The 20,117-nt window shown below is 54.3% G+C and overlaps 1 protein-coding gene across 3 annotated transcripts in view; it reads right to left on the bottom strand.

Annotated features, from left to right (window-relative positions):
• The window catches only part of FOSL2 (FOS like 2, AP-1 transcription factor subunit), a 29,252-nt gene extending 19,428 nt beyond the window's left edge, over positions 1–9,824 (bottom strand). Inside the window, exons 1-2 of one of the 3 annotated variants that reach the window (XM_060169775.1) lie at positions 9,762–9,824; positions 7,825–7,994 (exon numbers count right to left, since the gene is read on the bottom strand). In XM_060169775.1, the coding sequence (XP_060025758.1) occupies positions 7,825–7,908 (84 nt within the window). In that variant the 5' untranslated portion in view covers positions 7,909–7,994; positions 9,762–9,824. Of the gene's footprint in view, positions 1–636; positions 1,569–7,824; positions 7,995–9,761 lie in introns of those variants that run through there. The other 2 variants (XM_060169772.1, XM_060169774.1) reach the window with 2 other exon arrangements.
• Between the last annotated feature and the right edge of the window lie 10,293 nt (positions 9,825–20,117).

A 20,117-nucleotide genomic window follows, 5' to 3' on the forward strand; every position in this document is an offset into this window, starting at 1 on the left:
GATGGGCGCCGGGCATCTAGGCGCAGCCGAGCCAATCAAGGCTGACCTCCTCCTTCCTTCCTGACCTTCGCACCTGATTCCCAGAGCGCCAACCCGCACCCACTCCGGATTACTTGAAGGAGCCCAACCATGTTTCCGAGTCCCCAACATTTTTCAGAAATTAAGACCGATGGGGGCCGGGGAAGAGAAGGAGAGGGTTTTTCGCAAGAATAAGGTCCCGAGATGTAGGGAGGGGCCCGTGGGTGCAAAGATTTTTTTTTTTTTGGTCCACCACGGAAAGAGAGGAGAATGGAGGTGGATTCCTGGGAGAGGAGGTACAGGCTCCTGGGAAAGGGACCTGCAATTCCAGGAGCTGGTCTGGATAAGATGTAGTGTGAAGGATAGGGTTTGCTGGCTGTTCCAGCCCGCTCGCCGCTCCAGTTTAGAAAAAAAAAAAAAAAAAAGTGTTGGCGTTGGGTAGAGGGGATGAAAGGAGGTGTGGGCAGGACAAGACGAAAATCCAGAACTTACAATGGTGGCCCGTAGGAATTTTCTCGCCAAACCAAGAAACGGAAAAGAAAGCAAGAGAGGCAGTGGCGGCGAGAGGAAGGCGGGTATCCGCCCGCGCCGCCAGGTGCACCCGGGCCCCGCACCTACCTGCTGGCCGCCGCCGCCACTGGAGTAGGACTCGGCGTGCGCAGGAGAGCCGCTGCTGCCCCGGGATGAGGTATCAAAGTTCCCGGGATAATCTTGGTACATGATCCGCGGTGGGGGCCCGAGAGGAAACAGGGTGTTTTTCTTCCCCCGCCCTCGCCGAGGCCGCGCACCGGCTGCTGAACGCTGGCTCCCTGCGGGCCGCGCCTCGGGCTCTAGTCTTCGCTCCCGGGCTTCTGCCCCTCGGCGGCGACACCCCGGGAACAGTGCCCCCCGAGCGCCGAGCGCTGCACTTCTTTCCTGCTCTACGAGCGCTGCGGGTCCGGCTGTCCACCCGGTCCCGGCTGTCCACCCGGTCCCTCCCACTAAAAAGTCCGCGCGTCCCTCTGTCCCTCCCCTGCGCGCGCCCTCCTGCCCCCGCGCGCAACCGGAGCTCAGCCCGGACCGCCGGCTCAATCAAAAATTGGAAAGTAAAAAAGAATAGGAGCCCGGCGAGTCAAGCCTGCCAGGTCTGGGGACCCCCGATTTCAGGCAGGGCAAAAAAAGGCGAAAAGAAAGGCTGCCCGCTTGGAGAAACTTCTATTTCCTCCTTTTAGAAAAGGAGCTGAGAATAAACTTCCTGTGGCCGACTCGCCGCCAGAGTTTCGAGCGGTTCGGACACTTGACTAGAAGAAGGCAGCCTGCGCCCGGCCCGCGGCCGGTGGGGTTCCAGTTGAGCCGGCGCGGAGAGGGACGCGGCTCCGCTCCCCGTGCCACAGCTGCGGCGCCCAGACCTGCACCCCTTCCCCGGCGCCCGCTCCCGGACGGGCCCGTGTCGCCCGTCCGCGCCTCTCTCACTCCCTCTCTCTGTCCCCGCCGAACGCCGTTCGCTTGCTCGCTGGTTTGCTCGGAGCCCCAGCGCTCTGCCCGAGATGAGTCACTACAATGGCACGAGTTCAACTCCACACTCTTTATTCTCCAGCCCCTGTACCTCACGTCAACCCCAGACTCCACCTTGCAGGGAGGAGCGCGCGGGGAGGCGGAGGGAGAAGGCCGAGTAGGAGGAGGAGGAGGAAGAGGCGCGGGAGGAGGCGGGCGCAGCGCCACCCTCCCTGCCCCGGCTCCCGGCCGCGCTGACGCCAGCCGCACACCCAGCGCTAGGAAGGAAGGGGGTGGCGGGTGTGGGAGCGGACCGCTGGCGCGGTTTGGGGGAGCCGAGGCTCCTGGCCCTTCCCCCCCCAGCCCACCCCCGGCCCCGCGCCCTTGGTCTGCTCCACTGGCGCATGTTGCCAAAGATGGTCATTTGCGTTAGAGGACGCGAGTGCGGGTTCCCTCGCTTTCGGGTGACGTGGAGGGAGAGGGATTCCCTCGCCGGCTCCCCAGCACGCCACGGCCTCCCCCCCTTCCACCACCCTGGGAAGGGGCGCGGGGCGGGGCCCCCGAGAGCGGCCGCAGGGGCCTCGGCGCCGGGTTTTAGAAAATAATCACAGTCTCGAAGAGCGAGACGGGCGGTTCGGTGCGGCGCCACCGCGAGGCTGGGAGCCGGGCGCGCAGAGCCGCTCGCAGGGAGGGCGCGGCCGCGCATGGTCGTCGGCGTCCTCCGCGGCGCCGCCTGAAGCAGCGGGCGCCCTGGACGCGCTGGGTATCCGCACCTCCCTGAGGCCGGGCCTTGCCGGGGCGAGGCGCCGCCGGGCGGGGCCGGCCTGCCTATTTTCCCCTCCGTGGCTGGCTGCCCACTGCTTCCCGCCCCTTCCCCCCCCCCGCCCCGTTTTTTCGGCCCTGAAATTAATTTGTTAGGAGTAGCCTTGAAGACGAAATTAAACAGTCAAGACATTCAGGCCGCCCTCTACGCTGGGCAATTAGGACGCATCTAATAGGAGTAATCGGGCATTATAAGCAACCTTGACTGTTACGAATTTGGAAGAAAAAAAGAAAAGGGAAGAGGGAGGCCCGGGAGAGGGTGTGCCCCAACGTTGTCTTCAGCTGTTTTGGAGCGAAGTTCAGGCAGTAGGTAGTGCGGATTCCTAGGTTCTCCCGCCTCGCTGGGTGGCGTGCGGGGTAAAGAGCACAGGCCCTGGAGTATGAACGCCAGGCTATGCTGTTTACGAGCTGTGAGACTTTGGGCGACTCCCTTAACCTCTCTGGGCTTCAGTTTCTTCCTATCAAACGAAGGGGTTGAGACATGACCTTCTAAGGCCCTTGTCAGCTCTGGAACTTCAATCCTTCTGCAGAGATGATCCGGAGGAGCACTGTACTAGGAGTCAAGGAATTTGGGTTCTGGTCCAGGCTCTGCCTTAGTTTCGCTTTACCCAACTCTTACGTGTACCATCTGTACCCCCACAGGGTCCTTGTGAGGACCCAACGGGAAGATGTGTGAAGCCTTATAAACTGTAACACATCACGGTTTCGGTCCTCAGTTTCCTTATCTTTAAAGTGGGGGTGTTGCTAAGAAAGAAAAATAGAGCCGGGAACTCAAAGCTTTCCCGGGGCTCTATATAAAGCGCTGGCGTTTCCGGGACGGCTGGCGGCATCTGGCCGCCCCAATGGCCCCAAGATACGGTAATCCCAAACAATACTCGGGGTCATTGTTTACAACTATAAAACACATTCTGTCCTGAGCTCCATCCCCAAGGACGCGCGCGAAGAGGCGAGGCTGGCCGGGCTCCTCGCACCTCCGCCGCCGCCTGCCTGGCAGAGTCCCCAACTCCCCCGGTCAGGGCGAGAAGTGTCGGGCAGACGGATGCGCGCACCCAGCGCGGGGGCTTGGCGTTTTTGTTTTTGACTTTTAAATCCTGCGTCCTGCCTGCCTGGGTGTGTTTACGCTCCTCTCTCAGCAGGACTGTGTAAATGCAGTCCTTTGACGCAAAACCGTTCAGCCCTTTCCCCAGCGGCAGCGGCAAAACCCAGAAAACTGGGGGTGGGGACGGTGGGGGGCGGGTGGAGCGCAGGAGAAGAAATCGTGACACTTTCTTCCTCGCTTCTCCGTCCCATCCCGCGCCACACGGCCCCCGGCCGCCTTGGCGAGCTCTTGGGGGGCTACAAAGGGAGTCGCGGTCTGGGCGTCCAGGGCCCTCCCGGGAGCAGCCGCGTGTCGAAGCGGCGCGAACTGACGCACTTTTAGTTTTCCTTTGAGCAGCAGCGGCTGCCCGGGCCTCCCCCGCCCCGCGCTTGAAAATCCGGATGCTTCTGCGTCTCTCCCACACAGTACTTCCAGTAATTCGGGGGGAAAGAAGGAGGGGGAAAGGGAGCGGGTTCTTCCTCGGTGGCCTCCGCCGTCCCGGGCGCGTCCAGGCCCGGGCAGGCGCCGCCGGGAGCGAGCGGGCAGGCGAGCGCACCCTAGCGCCCTCACCCGCCCCCGCCCTGCCTGCTCCCCAGCCCTTTCCTTTCTTGTGGGTTCCCGTAAAGCCCAGCAGCCCCGAGACGTCTGCAGAGCATCACGGAATCTGTGCTGATGCAAGTCGCTAGCCTCCCTTTGGTGCGCCCCGGCCTGCCTCGGAGCGCTTTGATCCCGGCCTTCCCCGACTCCAGAACTTGTGTTGGCTCCCTCTGCCCGCCGGGAGGCCTGCGTTCTGCAGCCTGCCTTCGCCCCTCAGTCCTGGAGCACCAGACACAGAGCTGCGCCCGGTGCCATGGGCAGCTATGGGCTGGTGCAGCTGGTGCCTCGGACTAACTGTGAATGCCAAACCGAGAATTTAGCTTCCAAGCCCAGTTCACTGCCCCTCCGGGGGAAATCATTCCAGGATCACCCAATTAGAAGGGATCCTCTGACTCCCAGGAATAGGGGACTGAGAAGAATAGGGGCCAATCCTTCCTGAGCACTTACCAATAGTCAGGCCCCAGGCTGAATACTTTACGGGAATTGTCTCATGCAAGCCTCCGAACAAACGTTTGAGGTGGGTATTCTTCCCTGGTTGCAGATCAAGAAAGGGAGATTAAGTAACTTGACCAGGAGAATTAGCTAGAGGGTGAGTGACCCAGTTGGAAGTGCAGCTGGTCCTCTATGACTCCAGGCTCTTCCTCTTACCTAGGACATGTGTGACCTGCCTCCTACTGGAATGTCTTTGTTTCTCTCTTACTGGTCTCCAGAAAGCGTGGACTACCTCTGGTGCATGACTTTTCCTCCACTTAGAGGTTCTCCTTAATTCTCTGCCCAGCACTATCACTCAGGGTAAGGAAAGGTCATGTCATGTGAGGGAAGAGGAGGCGGTAAGCTGGGATGGGGAGAAAAAGGTAGCTTGTGCCGCCTTCTCATTGCCTCTCTGGGTCTTGGGACCTCCCTGCACTGAAGTTAGGTGTTTCCTCCTCTGTCCCTCCTGTCCAATGTTTGGCCCCGAAATGGTTGCCTGCTCTGGGCTGCAACTGGCCCGCACATCTGAGTGCTGGACAGTTCATGAAGCCCTTTCACATACATGGCCTCGTTTTTCCTCACGTTAACATCTGCGCCAGGGATGTAACAACAGTCAGGGTGACTCTGGATTGCCAAAGTGGAGGCCGAGGAGCAGAGTGGCAAGGCAGCCTCCTCAAGATCCCCCAACCCGTGGTTGCCAGAGCCCGAACTCAAGCCCATCTCACCTGACTTTACACCCAGCCTGTTATCCATGCTCCCAGGCTTGACAGGTCAGAAGCAGAGTCCATGGCTTAATAATACATGGTCCTTTATCCACCATGCCTGAGAGAATGCCATCATTTCTGTATTGTGAACCATACATGTTGATGATGTTTGAACATTTCTGAAAGCCAGGTACATGTTATCATCAGTGACTATTTAATACGGAAGCGTTTCTGTTTGTCCCAAGATCTCTGGATCACTCAGGAGTCCATCAGGAAACAGACCTCAACCCGGATGGTTCAAAGGAAGAGGCTTTAAAAATGAAGCATCTTCATAGAGAAGTGTGAGCAGGGCTAAGAGAGCAACAAGGGATCTTGCCACACCCAGGGCCTAGTAACAGCTGGAAACGGTGACCATGCCCAGGGTTCAAAAGGGAAGGAAATAGTGTTATTAGAACCTACTGCACACTGGGACCACGGAAGAAAGGCCATCCATCAGGATAAAGAGAAGCAACCCATGCCAGAAAGACACTGAAGAGGATGGAGGAAAGGATCCCAGACCATCTCTCCCGTCCCCTGTCAGCCTCCCAGGCACAGCGAAGGGCAAGGAAGGGTGAGCGGTGGATCTGGCGGGGGTGGGAAAGGCACACTCAGCAAATGAGGAATAACCAGCAAAGATGCTATTTAACCCAGATGTATCTTCTCATGGGTGACATTTCAGGATGGGGGAAATACAGTCAATCAGTAAGTCTCACATCTCACCCCGAGTCGGGGTAAACATGAGAATAACGTGCACAGCTTTTCAAGCTGCACCTCCCCTCCCTTTAAACGTCACTGATACATTCAGCCACTAATCCAGAGGGAATGTGTTGTATCGTTCAGGTGTGGGGCAGAAAGAAAGGCTGGGAACCACGGATCAGAAGAGATCAGCATCTGGAGGAAAGAGCTGGATGAATAAGCAAGGTTCACTCCTCCCTGTGGCCTTACACAACCTCCGTTACATTCCAAGAGGGGCCCACCAGCTTCAGTATTCTGAGGCATGACATGGGCCCTCACCCACCGTGATTCCCATTTCATGTATGGGAGTCACACCAAGGAGGAGATGTGAAAGCAAGGAAGTCCAGAAACTATTGCTCTAGAGGCCGACCTAATAATAATATTAAAACTGAATGTTCTGCATCTGGGTGGCGGTTACATCTGTACATATGTGAAAAACCCATCAAGTTCTACCCTCAGATTAGGACATCCATTTACTTTACTGTATGTTACCTTCAATTTAAAGAATACAAGCAGACAACAACAAGCCCTTCTGATCGCCTTAGACCACATTTAGCGTTATACTGAAGTCTGTGCAAGACTTCTCAGAAAACATAGGCAAAGGAGGCCTTTCTGGTCCCCACTTATGGCCCCCAGGAGACTCTGAGTCGTGACTGCCCTAGAAAGACTCAGGCAGAGAGAAGGTGCTTCCCCGGTTGCCCACATGTGTGCGCGTGTGCGTGTGCGTGTATGTGTGTGTGTTTAAGCCGGATACATTCCAGAGATAAGTTAACCAGTGCTATTATTCAGAAATATCTTTATGAGTCACAACAGAAGTTACCTCTGGTAGGAATGTTAGTTGGGTCTGGAAAGGAGGAACAGGACCGCTTTGCTCGCTTCCTCTTCTGGGTCTAAGATCTGCATGAGGAGAGGCAGCTCAGATTGGGCTTTGAGTTGAGAAACACAGGTCCAAGGATGGCCCTGCTATGGCCGGCTCTGTGACCTGGGCCAAGTCCCTTGATATCTCCAGGCCCCTGCTTTCTTCTCTGCCACCAAGAGGCTGGACTGAACATAGGCCCTGTCATAGGGCAAGGGATGCACAGAAGCCCTAAAGGGGAAACTCTTTCCTACCATTCCTCTATCCGGCATGAGTCTCCTGCCAGGCATCTTCAAGTCCCACATGAAAACACATCTCTCCCACCTTCCTATCCTGAGGACCCAGAAACCCAGCATGAGCTTCCCCACTCCTGCCCCATCCCAGGCCAGAGGCTCTAGGCAGGCTTCCTCCACTTCTAATCTGGTCAGAGCGTGGGACCCATCAGCCTGGCCCCAGGATTTGCCCAGCATGTAGAGGAAGGGGGAGGAGAAGCCTGAAGCCTGGATGGACGCTGCCTTCAGGCAGTTCACAATCTAGCTGAGAAAAATAAAGAGAACACACACAATAGTGCGGGCATGAAGCAACAACAATGGTGACACCTATAAAACCTTTAATAGGGCTTCCCCTGTACCAGACAGTGTTTTAATTGTCGTATATATTAACTCGGTTAATATTCACAACAACTCTATGAGGTAGCTACAATCATCCCCATTCAACAGATGAGGAAAACTGACGTCAAGAGAGGTAAATTCACCCAAGATTCCAGAGCAAAAGAGAAAGAGTTGGAATTTGAACACCTGCATTCAGGCCCCAGACTCTTGGTATAGAAGGCGCTAACGAATCTTCCCCCTAGCTCTGCATGGAATCACGACAAACCATCTCTACACGCTTAGACACCCCACCCACCAGGGTGTCATCTGATCCTCTCAACAGCCTATGCAGTAGCCAGGACCCACATTATTGGCCCTATTTTCCAGATAAAGAAACTGAGGTTCAGGAAAGGTAAGCCATGGGCTGAAGATCACACCCACCTTGCATGCAGAGCCGGGTGTACCCAGGTCTTCACACTCCCATGTGCCAGGTCTTTGCTTTTCTCCTTCACGCGCTGGGTCCATAGCGGATACAGGAGGAGCTCAGAGAATGACCAAGAGCGGGCGGCCTCGTTGCTTGATCCAGGTCTCCTTCCTGGATCTCCTCCGTACTGAAAAACACGGGGATTAAATGACATAATGTTTGCATTTTGATTTAGAATATTTAAGCAAGGGGGGAAGCATATGTATTTTTTCACACACATATATGTATATGTGTGTCTATATATATTAGACACATACACAAAGTTAGCAAATATAATGAACAAAAGATGCCAGACACAAAGCAATACTGATTGTGTTGTCCCATTATATAATTTTTTAAAGGCAAAATGAATCTGTGATGTTAGAAGTCATTGCAGGTCAGGCAGAGTGGAGGGCGTGAGAGCTGAGTTCTGTTTCTTGGCTGGGTCAGGCTTACAGATGTGTTCACGTTGTGGAAACCCAGTGAGTTGTGCACACAAATTTGTATACTTGACTGGATGTATGTTTTAAACGTCAATAAATTTACCCTAAAATGCCCCCCGTACACACATGCCCACGCACACGCACGTGTGCATGAGCGGGAGAGAGATCTGAATTGTGATACATGTGAGAGGGAGAATGATCTGAGCCACATATGATCCTCCACTGATAATTTCCTAGAAGAAGACGCAACGTGAGCTACGGCCTCAAGCCTGAGTTTTCCAAACAAGTTTGGATGCTACCCTCAGGGGGAAGTTGTTTTGTTTGTATTTGCCTTACTCAGGAGACACAAATCATGGGCTACAGCCAGAGAATAAAAATCTAGCTTTAAGCTGATCACCCTGGTAGAGGATGGAAGGGAGGGGGAAGAGCCCAGCGTGGAGACTGAGAGGAGAGAGGTGGGGGGACCGCAGTGAGCGAGGGCCTGGGAGGGCAGCGTCCACGTTCAATGCTCCCACCCCCGCCCCCGCCGGGCAGTCCCCAGCACACCAACCGTCTGGGGCGTGCTCATGTGGAGGGGGCAGATGTGCACAGACTCACAGACACCCCAAGTACGACACACACAGAGGGGGCAGGCGCTGCCAGCACCCCTACTGAGCACCCCCTGGGTGTCAGCACACCCCGCCCCGGCACCCCTGTGGATCAGCTACTGTGGGTCACTGAGCGCATGGGCTGCCACGGGGACCCGCACCCCTAAAGACACACAGAGCCCAAGGAGCGATGGCCCTGTTATCTGCCCAGTGAGCACATCACGCGATTGCCTGCCTCGGACAAGGAAGCACCTGAGAGGTAGGGGATGTTCCTGGAAGGAAGGAAGGAAGGGAGGGAGGGAGGGAAAGAGGGAGGAAAGAAGGAAGGAAGAAAGGAAGGAGGCAGGGAAGAAGGGACACCACTGGTTTTTCTTTTGAGGCAACTGAGATGTTTCAACAGCCCTAGGTGTGCAGGCGAAAGACAAGGTTTGAGTTCTGGCTCTGCTACTCAGAGCTGCAAACCCTTGACAAAATCATTTCATCTCTATACACCTCGTTCACTCATCTGCAAAGTGGGGCAGAGAATGCTGATTTGTGCACAGCTCAGTGCTCAGAAAGGGCCATGGGCTTAGATGAGAGAGGCCTGGGTTCCAATCCTGGCTCTGCTGCCTGGGAGCCAGGGGACCTTGGGCAGTTATTGAACCCCTCCAAGCCTCACTTTCCTGCCTTGTGATGTGGTGACGATGATGACACCAAGACCTCAGGGCCATGGTGAGGATTATGCATGCGTGCATTCATCTAAATATCTGTCCACTGTCTATTTATTTATACTCTGCTTATTCCCAAAAGGATTTCTGTAGCTATGGGGAAGATTCAGTGAAACAACACACAGGAAGGGCCTGACACATGGTTGGCTGACAGCACCCCATCCCTTTCTCTGCCTACCTCACAGGGTTGGGTTGAGGCTCCAGTGGGATAATGTTTCTGAAAATGTCTTGCAAACTAGGGAATTCGATACACATGACAGCTAGAGAAAGTGGAAAAGAAAGGAAGGATTTGGGGAAGCTGAGGCAGGAATGGACATCCAGCCACCTCACAGAGGAAGAGCTTGGGTTCTTGGAGCACTGAGGGTGCCCACCCACCACCAGCTAGGGGCCCATGTGCTTAATACATAAAGCAACTCTAGGAGGAGCCGTGGCTACAGGGTCCTGTAATGTCAGAGCTAGAAGGAACATGAGAGATCATAGGGTACAACCCCACCTCCCTACCCCATTTTACACAGGTGGGAACCGAGGCTCAGAGAGGGAAACGGGCTTGCCTCACATCATCCAGGGCAGCAGAGGCAGAGCTGGGACCAGACTCACTTCCCGATGCAAAGTGCAGAGCACCATTTCCACTGCCCCACGAACCTGGTACGTTTCTCCTCACTCTGGTCTGGGGCACTCCGAAGCAGGTCTGCCGGAGCCTCACTTCCTGGGGTGAATTCTGGTAGCTCAAGGCAGGAAGGTTTGCTCCCTCCCCTGGTAAGTGTGCCTGGGGCCCCACCCGGATGACACACCCAGGGGCTCCTGAGCAGTGACTATAGCCAAGAGCAAACATAGAGCCTTATTGTTAGGGACATCGATCGCTGCACTGGGTTGGGCATTTATTTATTATCACAGCTATTTCTTTTCATCAACAGAAGGCAAACATTCCCCACCCCAGTAACTGGAAGGCTACTACGTGTACCAGAGGATGGCTGATGTCTCTTGAGGCCGAGTTGGGAGCAGAACGAACCTACTTACATGGTCCTTCCATCCGATCCAATTCAGGCAAGGGTAGGAGGGACTCAGGCCCGACCTACGGGAGAACTGCCCACACCATCAGGACCCAGAGGCTGCGTTACTCAATACCTTCAAAAGCTGTGGGGTGGGATTGGGAGCCAGAGCTTGTTCTATTCCTCTCTTTGCCTCTCAACTTTTGGCAAGATACTAAACCTCCGCCTTGGTGTGATCACCTGTAAAATATTAGGGGCTGTAAGGATTAAACAGAAGACATGTGAAAGCACCTAGCATAGTGCCTGATATACGGGTGCTCAATAAACAGTCCTGGATCTGTGTCTGAGAGCATGGTGAACCCGTATCTGCAGATGAAACCGTCAGGCCACAGCGGCTCCACACATTACAAGGTGGATCTGAGCTGGGTTGCCCCTTCTGGGGGAGGATAGTAGCCTGGCCGTAATCTCGCTTGGCGCCAGGGAAATAAACCTGGTGGCCTTCTCAGTCTATGCCAGTCTCCTTATTTAGCTTTCGTGCCAACGTTCCCATCTTTCTTTTGGGCCCAGAGTTGGAGCCCTGCACCTCCACCCATCCCGTCCTCAGGCTCTCTCTCTCCTCTCCCCTTGGGACACACCTTCAGTCCCTTCTCTTCCCCCACCAGCCCCGTCTTTCCCGTAGGAGGCCTAGGTTTCTTCTTGCTCCCATTTCAGAAGATCCAACTTCTCTGGGATTTTTTTCCCCCAGCAAAGGTAGGAGGGATTTCGTTGGGACCTTTAGCAGAAAGCTCTGGAAGGGCAAGTTCCCAGGTAGCTTTCTCTAACGAGGGAGGGCCGAGCAGCTGGAGTCTGAGGTGGAGGTGAAGTTTGGATCCGAGGGATGTGGTGAGCATGTCCTGTGGGGCAGAGCAGCGGAAATGCTCTTTCCTCCGTGGCTTCCTCCCAAGGGCCCCCAGCAGGCCCGGGGCCCTTGGGAGGAGGCCTTCACCCGCAGCCTCGCCCAGGCTGTCTGCGGCTTGGGGGAAGGGCTTCTCATTTTCCAGATTCTTGACTCTCATCTTGTAATGGATCATTTGTTACTTCCAGCAAAATGCCTGGCAACAACTCTGGGGATGGGAACCAAAGACTCGAACTCAACTGTTTGGTTTGACCTCAACAGACTGTGAAAGCTGGAAAGGATGCCCAGGCAACACAGAGACCAGTCCTCCTTCCAAAGCAGCACAGGAGTTCTGCGGGGTGATAAAAGAAAATGCTAGTCGATAAAACGACTCTATTTTCAAGTAAGTTTGGAAAAGACTGACTTCAGTGGGTTTCTCTACTCAGGACTTCTCCCAGGCTTTTGTAGGCCAGTGCAAATTATGAATGTCCAGGATGCATTTTCCAAAAGCGTCCCTTGGAAATAGCGATTCAGCCAGCCCTTTGGCATTATGGTGAGGAAACCGAGGCACAAGGTTCTAGGGACAGAGCCACCAGTGAGTCAAGGTCTCACGACCTCAGGGTCTATGCACTGTCTCACTGTTTTCTATGCACTGGCTCACCGTTTTCTGATTTTGTTTTTGCCTTGTAATCGGGGGCAGGAGGTAGTGGGAATAGAGTTTATTTATTTAGGTGTATTTTATGTGCTCTGAAGGACAGAACTAGGGCCAGTGGGTAGAGGTTCCTGTTGAGTGGAATTTCAACTCCACCCAAGTTAAGAACTTTAAAATAATTAGACCTGTCTGGACGCGAACTGAGCCAACCCATGAGGTAATGAGTTTCCCACCACTGGAGGGGTCCAACCCACGGCTGACTGACCACTGGGTGGGGTAACAGATGGCTCCCAAAAGATACGTCCAGGTCCACATCCCTGGATCCTAGGAATGTGGTCTTATTTGGAAAAAGGGTCTTTGCAGATGTGATGAAATTAAGGATTTCAACACGAGGAGGTCATCCTAGATCATCTGGATGGACCCTAAATCCAGTGACAAGGGTCCTTATGAGAGTGGGGCAGAGGGAGATCACACACACACAGGAGAAGCCGACGTGAAGACAGAGCAGAGACGGATGCGCTAAGGCGACAGAACGCCGCAGCTGCCAGGGCCGGGAAGAGGCCCTGCCACACCTTGCTTTTGGACTTCAGGGCTCCAGGACTGTGAGAGAATAAATTTCTGTCATTTTAGGCCAGCAAGTTTGTGGCAATTTGTTACAGTAGCCACAGGATAAGGGTTAGGGATGCTGGCAAGGGCAGATAAGCACAGATGGGCCAGGGAGGCTTCCCCGAATGACCCTCGGGCCTCTCCTGACCCTCTGCCCAGCGGTCGTCATGCCTCCAGGACACCTGTGACTCAGGGACTGGAAAGCTGTGCCAGGATTTCCCACCTGCCCCGGGAAGGGGGAGCCATCAGGGTCTAAGGCCTGAGCTAGGAAAAGCCAGTGGGGACAGCTTAGTGGCCGAACCCTGGCTGGTGCTCCCCACGGCCCCCAGCAAAGGCCCCCACTTTGGTGTCTTCAGCAGAGCGTCCCTTCAATTCAAAGAACCTATAAGCATCTCTACTAAGTGATCAGATGGCCTGTCAGACGGGGGCCCACGGGAGCTTCTGCGTCAACCAAGCAGGGTCTGCCTTGGGTCCTCTGCCTCAGTTACAGAAATCAGTTCCCCCCAACACACACACACGCACGCACGCACGCACGCACGGAAGGAGGGCCAGGCACGCACTCCGAGGACAGCCTGTTCCCTCACTGCTCCACGCATGCACGTCTACACGCACGCAGGGGCCCTGTGGCAACCGCCTCTCTGCTCCCGAGACAAGTGATAACACGCCTGCCGGCCCATCTCTTCTTGCTTCAGTCCCTGGCAGAGTAAGACCCAACCCAAGTTGCAGGGCACAGCAGGATAATTGCCAGGTAAAGGAGGCGGCTGAGGTTTGACTGTCTCAGCAACAATCTGGGGACACCTGGGGACAGGAGAGAGGGGGACTGAGGCCAGTGCCCCCCCTCAAAGCACCTGACTGCCCCCAAGACCTGCAGCCATCTGCAAAGCCAGTGTCGGCTGCTTTGTCCCTACAGCCAAGAGCCCAGCCCGCCGGGCACCTCCTGGCTGGCTGCCGCCTGCCTCCTTGGGGGGCAGGATGAGCTCTGCCCACCTGGGCGAGCCAGGCGGGGTGCTTGGCAGGAGCCCCAAGCCCGGCACACCTGTGCATGTGGCGACCTAGCTCATGCAGAGCCCAGCTGGCCTTGGGCGTGAGGAGGGTCCCCCCTGCCCAACTGCAGTCACAAGAAGACACCCAGCTCCCCCCTAGCTCCCACCCCACACACCCAGGAACCCGGGATCTGGTCTCAGAGGCAGCCTCGCTTTACTTCCTGGTTCCCTCTTTCCACTTTCCAAATCCTCTACAGACTTACCCCAGACACGAGAGGGAACATGGCATTCTCCCCTCTCTAGGTCACAGATGCTTTGGTAACTGCGCCCGCGGGCGCTGTAAATGCTTGCAGGCTTGTTTTGCTCAGCTGGGCCAGGGGTGGGCTGAAGCCAGCCCCCAGCACCCCACCCCACCCCACCCCACCCCGCCCCCGCCCCGTCCTCGATTGCCTTCTACCCCTCCTGTCACCACCCTAATTTCAGGCTCAACTGTGCGCGTTTAGGGCTTAATTAAACTCTTGTCTCGCTTTCAGAAGAGACATTTTCTGCCCCAGGGAGTTGCTACCGAGCTTTGTGAGGAAGGCAGGTCTGAGCAGGCTCTCAGGTGAAGATCTGCCTGGTGGGAGAAAAAACATCGCCTCCTAGAAGCTGCGGAGCTGTGGCCAAAGGGGAACCAGCAGGGCAGGAGGTGGGAGGCAGGGAGGCCCCAGCCTTGGCAGTGAGGCCGCCCCCCGGCACGGGGGGCCTCGCTGCCTCCGCAGCAGCCATTGCGTGCAGCACTCAATTATTGCAGGTCACGCTGTCCAGGTCACACTGTTCCCGTGCCCGCCCTGCCCTGCCCAGCCAGCAGCAGCCTCCAGCGCCTCCCGCCCACTGCTGGCCGCACCCTGGACTCAGCATCCGAGATTCCTCCCTCGGGGCCAACGCCCCACCCCCAACCCAAGGGGCCTCGGGAAGAGGAAAAGGGCCCAGCGAGTGGGCTCTGTGATCCAGGCCCTCAACCCAGGTCGGGCCTGCCCAACGCTGGTTCCAGGAGGGACTCTGTGGTATGGAACTTTCTAGAGAAATGTGTCTCAGGGAGAGGCCTGGGTCTGCCCCTCACTACTTAGGTGCCTTGAGATTACTTCCTCTTTCTGAGCCTCAGTTTCCTCATCTGTAGATTGGGAGTGCTCATATACCTCTCCCACAGGTGGGGAGGGGAATTGAAAGAGACAACATGGGAGAGAAAGCATTTTGTTAACTTGGGTAAAAGGCTGGGTCTTCCCTGGTGGCGCAGTGGTTGAGAGTCCGCCTGTTGATGCAGGGGACACGGGTTCGTGCCCCGGTCCGGGAGAATCCCACATGCTGCGGAGCGGCTGGGCCCGTGAGCCATGGCCGCTGAGCCGGCGCGTCCGGAGCCTGTGCTCCGCAACGGGAGAGGCCACAACAGTGAAAGGCCCGCGGACCGTAAAAAAAAAAGACTGTACAAATATTAGGAAGTATTTCTATCAACAGTAAGCAGGCAGTGAGCAAAACCACTGCTGGAGCTGCATTCCCGCCTCCACCCCCCAGCCCCGCCGAATATCACTCCACGGTCCTCTTCCCACCCTGCGCCCTGCCCCCGACCCGTTCTACCCTGTGAGCACCGTGTCCCCTGCACGGCCCCCCACCCCGCCCCCATCTCCTCCATTTCTTTCCTCCAGCCTTCAAAGCCCCCACAGACGTTACCAACAGGGAAACTGAGGCAAGGAGCAGGAAGACCCTTGTCCAGACCACACAACTTGTTTGTGGGGGCCAGTGGTCGGAGCCTGGTCTCCAGACACCTTGCTCGGGCCCAAAGCTCCCACCGCTGTCACTGGGATGAATCTGCTTTATAACAAACTCTTTGGGCTCCTGTGAGGCAATCATTAAAAAGAGACAAGATTCTGGGGAGTGTGGCTCTGAGTCAGGGTCTCGGGGACTGTCAGAGCTGGAAGGGACCTCAGAGGTCAACCCCCTTGGAGAACTGGGCCCCAGAGAGGGGCCCTAGCTGCCCAGTCACACGCCCTGGCCTCAAACTCTCCCTGGCCTGTGCCGGTGGGAAGGGACACCCTCAGCCCTCTGTCCCAGGAAGCCCGGTCCTGCCCAGAGGGTCCCCCAGGCAGGACATGGGAGGCCGCCCTAGAGGCCTGGAGGGAAGCCCATGGGCCACCGTCCCCAGGTGATCCCAGGTGACCATAGTGTTTATATCTTCTGAGAGCTTCCTTGTGGGATGAAAAAGAGCCCAGGACAGGAGGCTTTTCATCTTCCCCTGGGAGGACCTGGGTGCTGCCTCAGAGCACTTCAAAGCCCTTCCTGCCATGGTCTCATTCAGCCTCACCTGAGCGCTGGGGTAGGGAGGGAGTCAGGGCTGGGGAACTCTGAGGACTTGAGGGTGGTGGGGGAAGGGAGAGGTTGTCGAAGAACATGACTTGTCCAAGGTCACACCATTGAGCAAGTCACTTTTCCTCTGCGTATCTCAGTTTCCCCATCTCTAAAATGATATCTAATAATGCCTCATGCTCCCCAGATGACTTGTGGCCTGTATTGTTGACAATGAGGGCACAAGCATGTTGCTCGGTCCATGGCAGGTGAGCATAAATGCTGGCTTCTTCAACAAGCCAGTTTTCTCACTTGTGAAATGGGAGCAATATGCCTACCTCACAGGTGGGGTGTGATCAAATAACACAAGTGCCTCGAACAGGGCCTTGGCACATACCAGGCGCCCTGTCAATGTTACTTCTCTTCCCAAATCGCTGGACCAAACTACCAAAACCCATGCCTATGGACCTCCTCCTATGTTCCCAAGTGTCCCCAGAACTCAGTGGTCCAGACTCCCCCGGCAGCCACTCCAGGGCTCTGGCAGGTGAGAGGCTCTGCCACTGTCCCATCAGCCTCGTTGCAGGGCTGGGCTGGAGCCCACATTTTCTGAACCTTTCCCAGGGGCCGGGGGCTGTGAGTTCTAGCCCCCATGGCGCTGCTGACTTACTGTGTGGCCTCAGGCCAACCTCCTGGATTCTCTGTTTCCCCATCAGTAAAATCAGGCTAATGACCATCAGCCTCCTGCACTGGGGTGTAGTGAGAATTAATTAAGGTTTGTAAGAGGCTTTGAGATCCATGGACGAAAGGCCCTGGAGAAGGGCAGTGTTGTTATCCATTATTAGTACTGTTATATTGCATCCAAAGATCTCACAGTCTCTTACAGATGGTAATTAGTACCTTGCAGGGGTGTTTTGAGGGTGATTAGTCCCATTTCACATTTGGGAAAACCAAGGCACAGAGAGAAGTTAAGTCAGAGCAGGATGGAAAAGGGAAGAGCGGGCCCAGCGTTCCTAGAATCTGTTGCCACCCTGGCTCTTGTATCCTCAGCCCCCAGGGTACACTTGAGCATCTTCCTTAGGACCAATCAGCCAGGGTCCACGAGAGGCTGGTGAGGTGCCTCCTCACCTGTTCCCCTGACTCTTCCCTCGGGGAAACCCATCCCCAGTCTGGCTGGGCAGCAGAAGCTGGTGCTGAGGGGCTTGTAAGAAAAGCCGTAGCAGGATATGAAAGCAGAGGGCACGACAGGACGGGGAGAGTGGAGACCCAGGGCAGCCCACTGCTTTGGGGTGCTGGGCACAGATGCTCCCTTTCACGCTTAGCTCCCCAAACTCCTCCTGTCGCCTTGAGGGTGGGATCGTATCAAGTTCCAGTGAACCAATGCCAGTCCAGCCTTCCAAGCTCTCTCTCCAAGGGCATTCAAGAAGGTGAAGAAGCATGAGGCTCTAAGACTAACGACGCGGGTGTTTCTGGGCTGTCAGTCCATTGAGGACTCATTGGACTAGAGAGCCCCCGCCTGCCTTTTCTGGGGGAGGCCTGTTTGTTTCCTGGAGACAATCAGGAGGCCCCGGTGCTTGGGGTTGGCTCCCTGGTGCCCTGCTATGTGGATATGGTAAATTTTTTTTCTTTTTAAAGTGTCCCAGAGCTGGTAGTTTGAAGGCAAGTTGCACTAGTTTGCAGAATAAGCCATGATTTTAAGTACATAAAGTAAAATCAGTGCTTTAACGTAGCAAGCTACAGAGGTATTCCACAGCAAACCCAGACTGAGAGCACGAATCCCCAACAGGGCTGCCATATTGCACAACTGCAGGCACTTTTCCTGCTCTCAACCCCACTCCCTAGGAACCAGAGCACCGAATGAGGGACACTGATATTCAGGGACGTGCTGTAAATGTTTAATAACAAGCTCTCAGAAAACAAAACAAACCCCAAAAACTTGACATGTAGTGTTTGCCAATTTCAGTGGTATAAATACTTCGTGGACTTCAAGCTACTGACGTGACATCAACCAGCTTACCCAATTCTCGAAACTCTGACAGTCGGCTCTCTTAAGCTGGTTCACACCAGCTTAAGATGCACACTGCCATCCCTTGAGACCATTTCCCCAAGGAGAGAGGGAGCTAATTGGTACCATAGGGAAGGAACTGGGAGGTCCCTCTCACCCAAAGTCGTTCCTTCATCGATTGTTTTGTCACCAGAAATTCCTATGAAACCTTCAGTTCCTATAGAGCCGTGACATAGATGGAGAGGAGGGGAGCTCGTTCCCTGGGTGTTTCCTTGAGGAGTGGCGGCAAGCTGCTAAGGAAATGGGCATAAGATGGGCAGGTTTTGTGAAGGGATGGAATTATAAGGGGTACAGGTAATTGTCAAAGTGAGAGGCCTCAGGATAGAGGCTCTGGCTGGGAACCTGAAGCACAGCAATTTTGAGACTCCCCTGCCTCCAACTAAACAATAAGGGGCACGAGAAGCCTTTTGAAATGACCTATACTACTCAAAGAAATGAGAGAAGCTACTGCATCCATGAACTAAGAACAAGATGATATTTTAAAAGTTGACATTGGAAAATAAAAGAGCTCTTTGAAATTAATCTGATAGAAAACATTGAAAAAATCTAACAGAAAAGTCAGAAGATAAAGTCGAGAAACTTTCCCAGAAAACTGAGTAAAAAAAGCCAAAAACTTAGGAAAGAGGAAAAGTAAAAGATAAAGAGAATTAGAGAGTGGATCCAAGAGTTCCAACATTTGCTTGTAAGTAATCTCAGAAAAAGATAATGGAGAAATTTAAGGGGAGAAATAATCAAAGAAATAACAATACAAAAAAATTTCCCAGCACTGATAAAATGGGTGACCAATATGAAAGGACCTACCAAATGCCTAACATGATAGGTGAGAAAAGACCTACACCAAGGACCATCATTGTCAATTTTCAGAATGGAGAGAAATAAAAGAACCTAAAAACTTCCAGGGTGGAAAAAAAAGCAGGTCACATGCAGAGGATCAGGAATTCAAATGAAACCAGACTTCTCAGCAAAGCAAAACGACAAGGGAGCTATGTTTTTAAAATTATGAAGGAAAACAATCTTTAACCAATACATGGTTAAACTAAAAACTAAGTGTGAAGATAGAAAAATATATACAAAAACTAGATATGCGAAATCTTCAGACATGCAAATCTCAAAAAAAGTTTACCTCCTATGACTCCTTTCACTGGAAGCTGTTATTTGAGGTACTTTCCCCCAAAACAAGGTGAAAAGGGGAAGAGCTAGGAAACCAGGAATGGAAACAGGTGAGTGGTGAAGAGACATCTCAGATGATAGCTGTGTCACAGTCGTGGAGAACAATCTATCCAGACCAGAGCCTAAGGCCTCTAGGAGGGGTGTCCGTCCCATGGGTGGTAAATCACAGACCTGACCTGTTACCCAATGCACTGTAGTGAGGGGAGTTTTACTCTCTGTCTCAAGGTTAGATGAACCATATTGCAGTGTGTTAAGAATAAACGCTAAGGATGGATGAAAAGGTGTTAGGGGAATTAAGAGAGACCCTTCATGATGTCCTATAATTTCTCTGAAAAACCGGAGTTAGGTCATCTGACAAAAGGGGAGGGAGAGACAGATGGGGGCCTGAGCCAATGGCGAAAGTTTAGAGATTCTGTGTCAGGAGTGAAGGGGGCAGTTAACCAGGAGCAAAAGTGCTCCTGAGCGTCGGGTACCACACGTTTGCCCCTGTCAGTAGAGCCGTGTGGGAGCTGGTGTCTGCACCAGGACTGGGTGTGAGGTTTATTCCCTGATCATTTATTTTGAAAACACTTCAAACCTATAGAAACATTCCAAGAACAATACAAAGAATATCTATATCCCCTTCATCCAGATTCTCTGATAAACATCTTACCACATTTGTGCTCTCTCTATTTGTGCCTCTGTCTCTCTCTCTCTCTCTCTCCCTCTCTCTCTTTTCTTTTTTTTTTTTTTGCGGTTCGCGGGCCTCTCACTGTTGTGGCCTCTCCCACTGCGGAGCACAGGCTCCGGACGCACAGGCTCAGCGGCCATGGCTCACGGGCCCAGCTGCTCTGCGGCATGTGGGATCTTCCTGGACCCGGGCACGAACCCCCGTCCCCT

This window comes from Lagenorhynchus albirostris, chromosome 13 (assembly GCF_949774975.1).
Source record: "Lagenorhynchus albirostris chromosome 13, mLagAlb1.1, whole genome shotgun sequence".
Taxonomy (NCBI): domain Eukaryota; kingdom Metazoa; phylum Chordata; class Mammalia; order Artiodactyla; family Delphinidae; genus Lagenorhynchus; species Lagenorhynchus albirostris.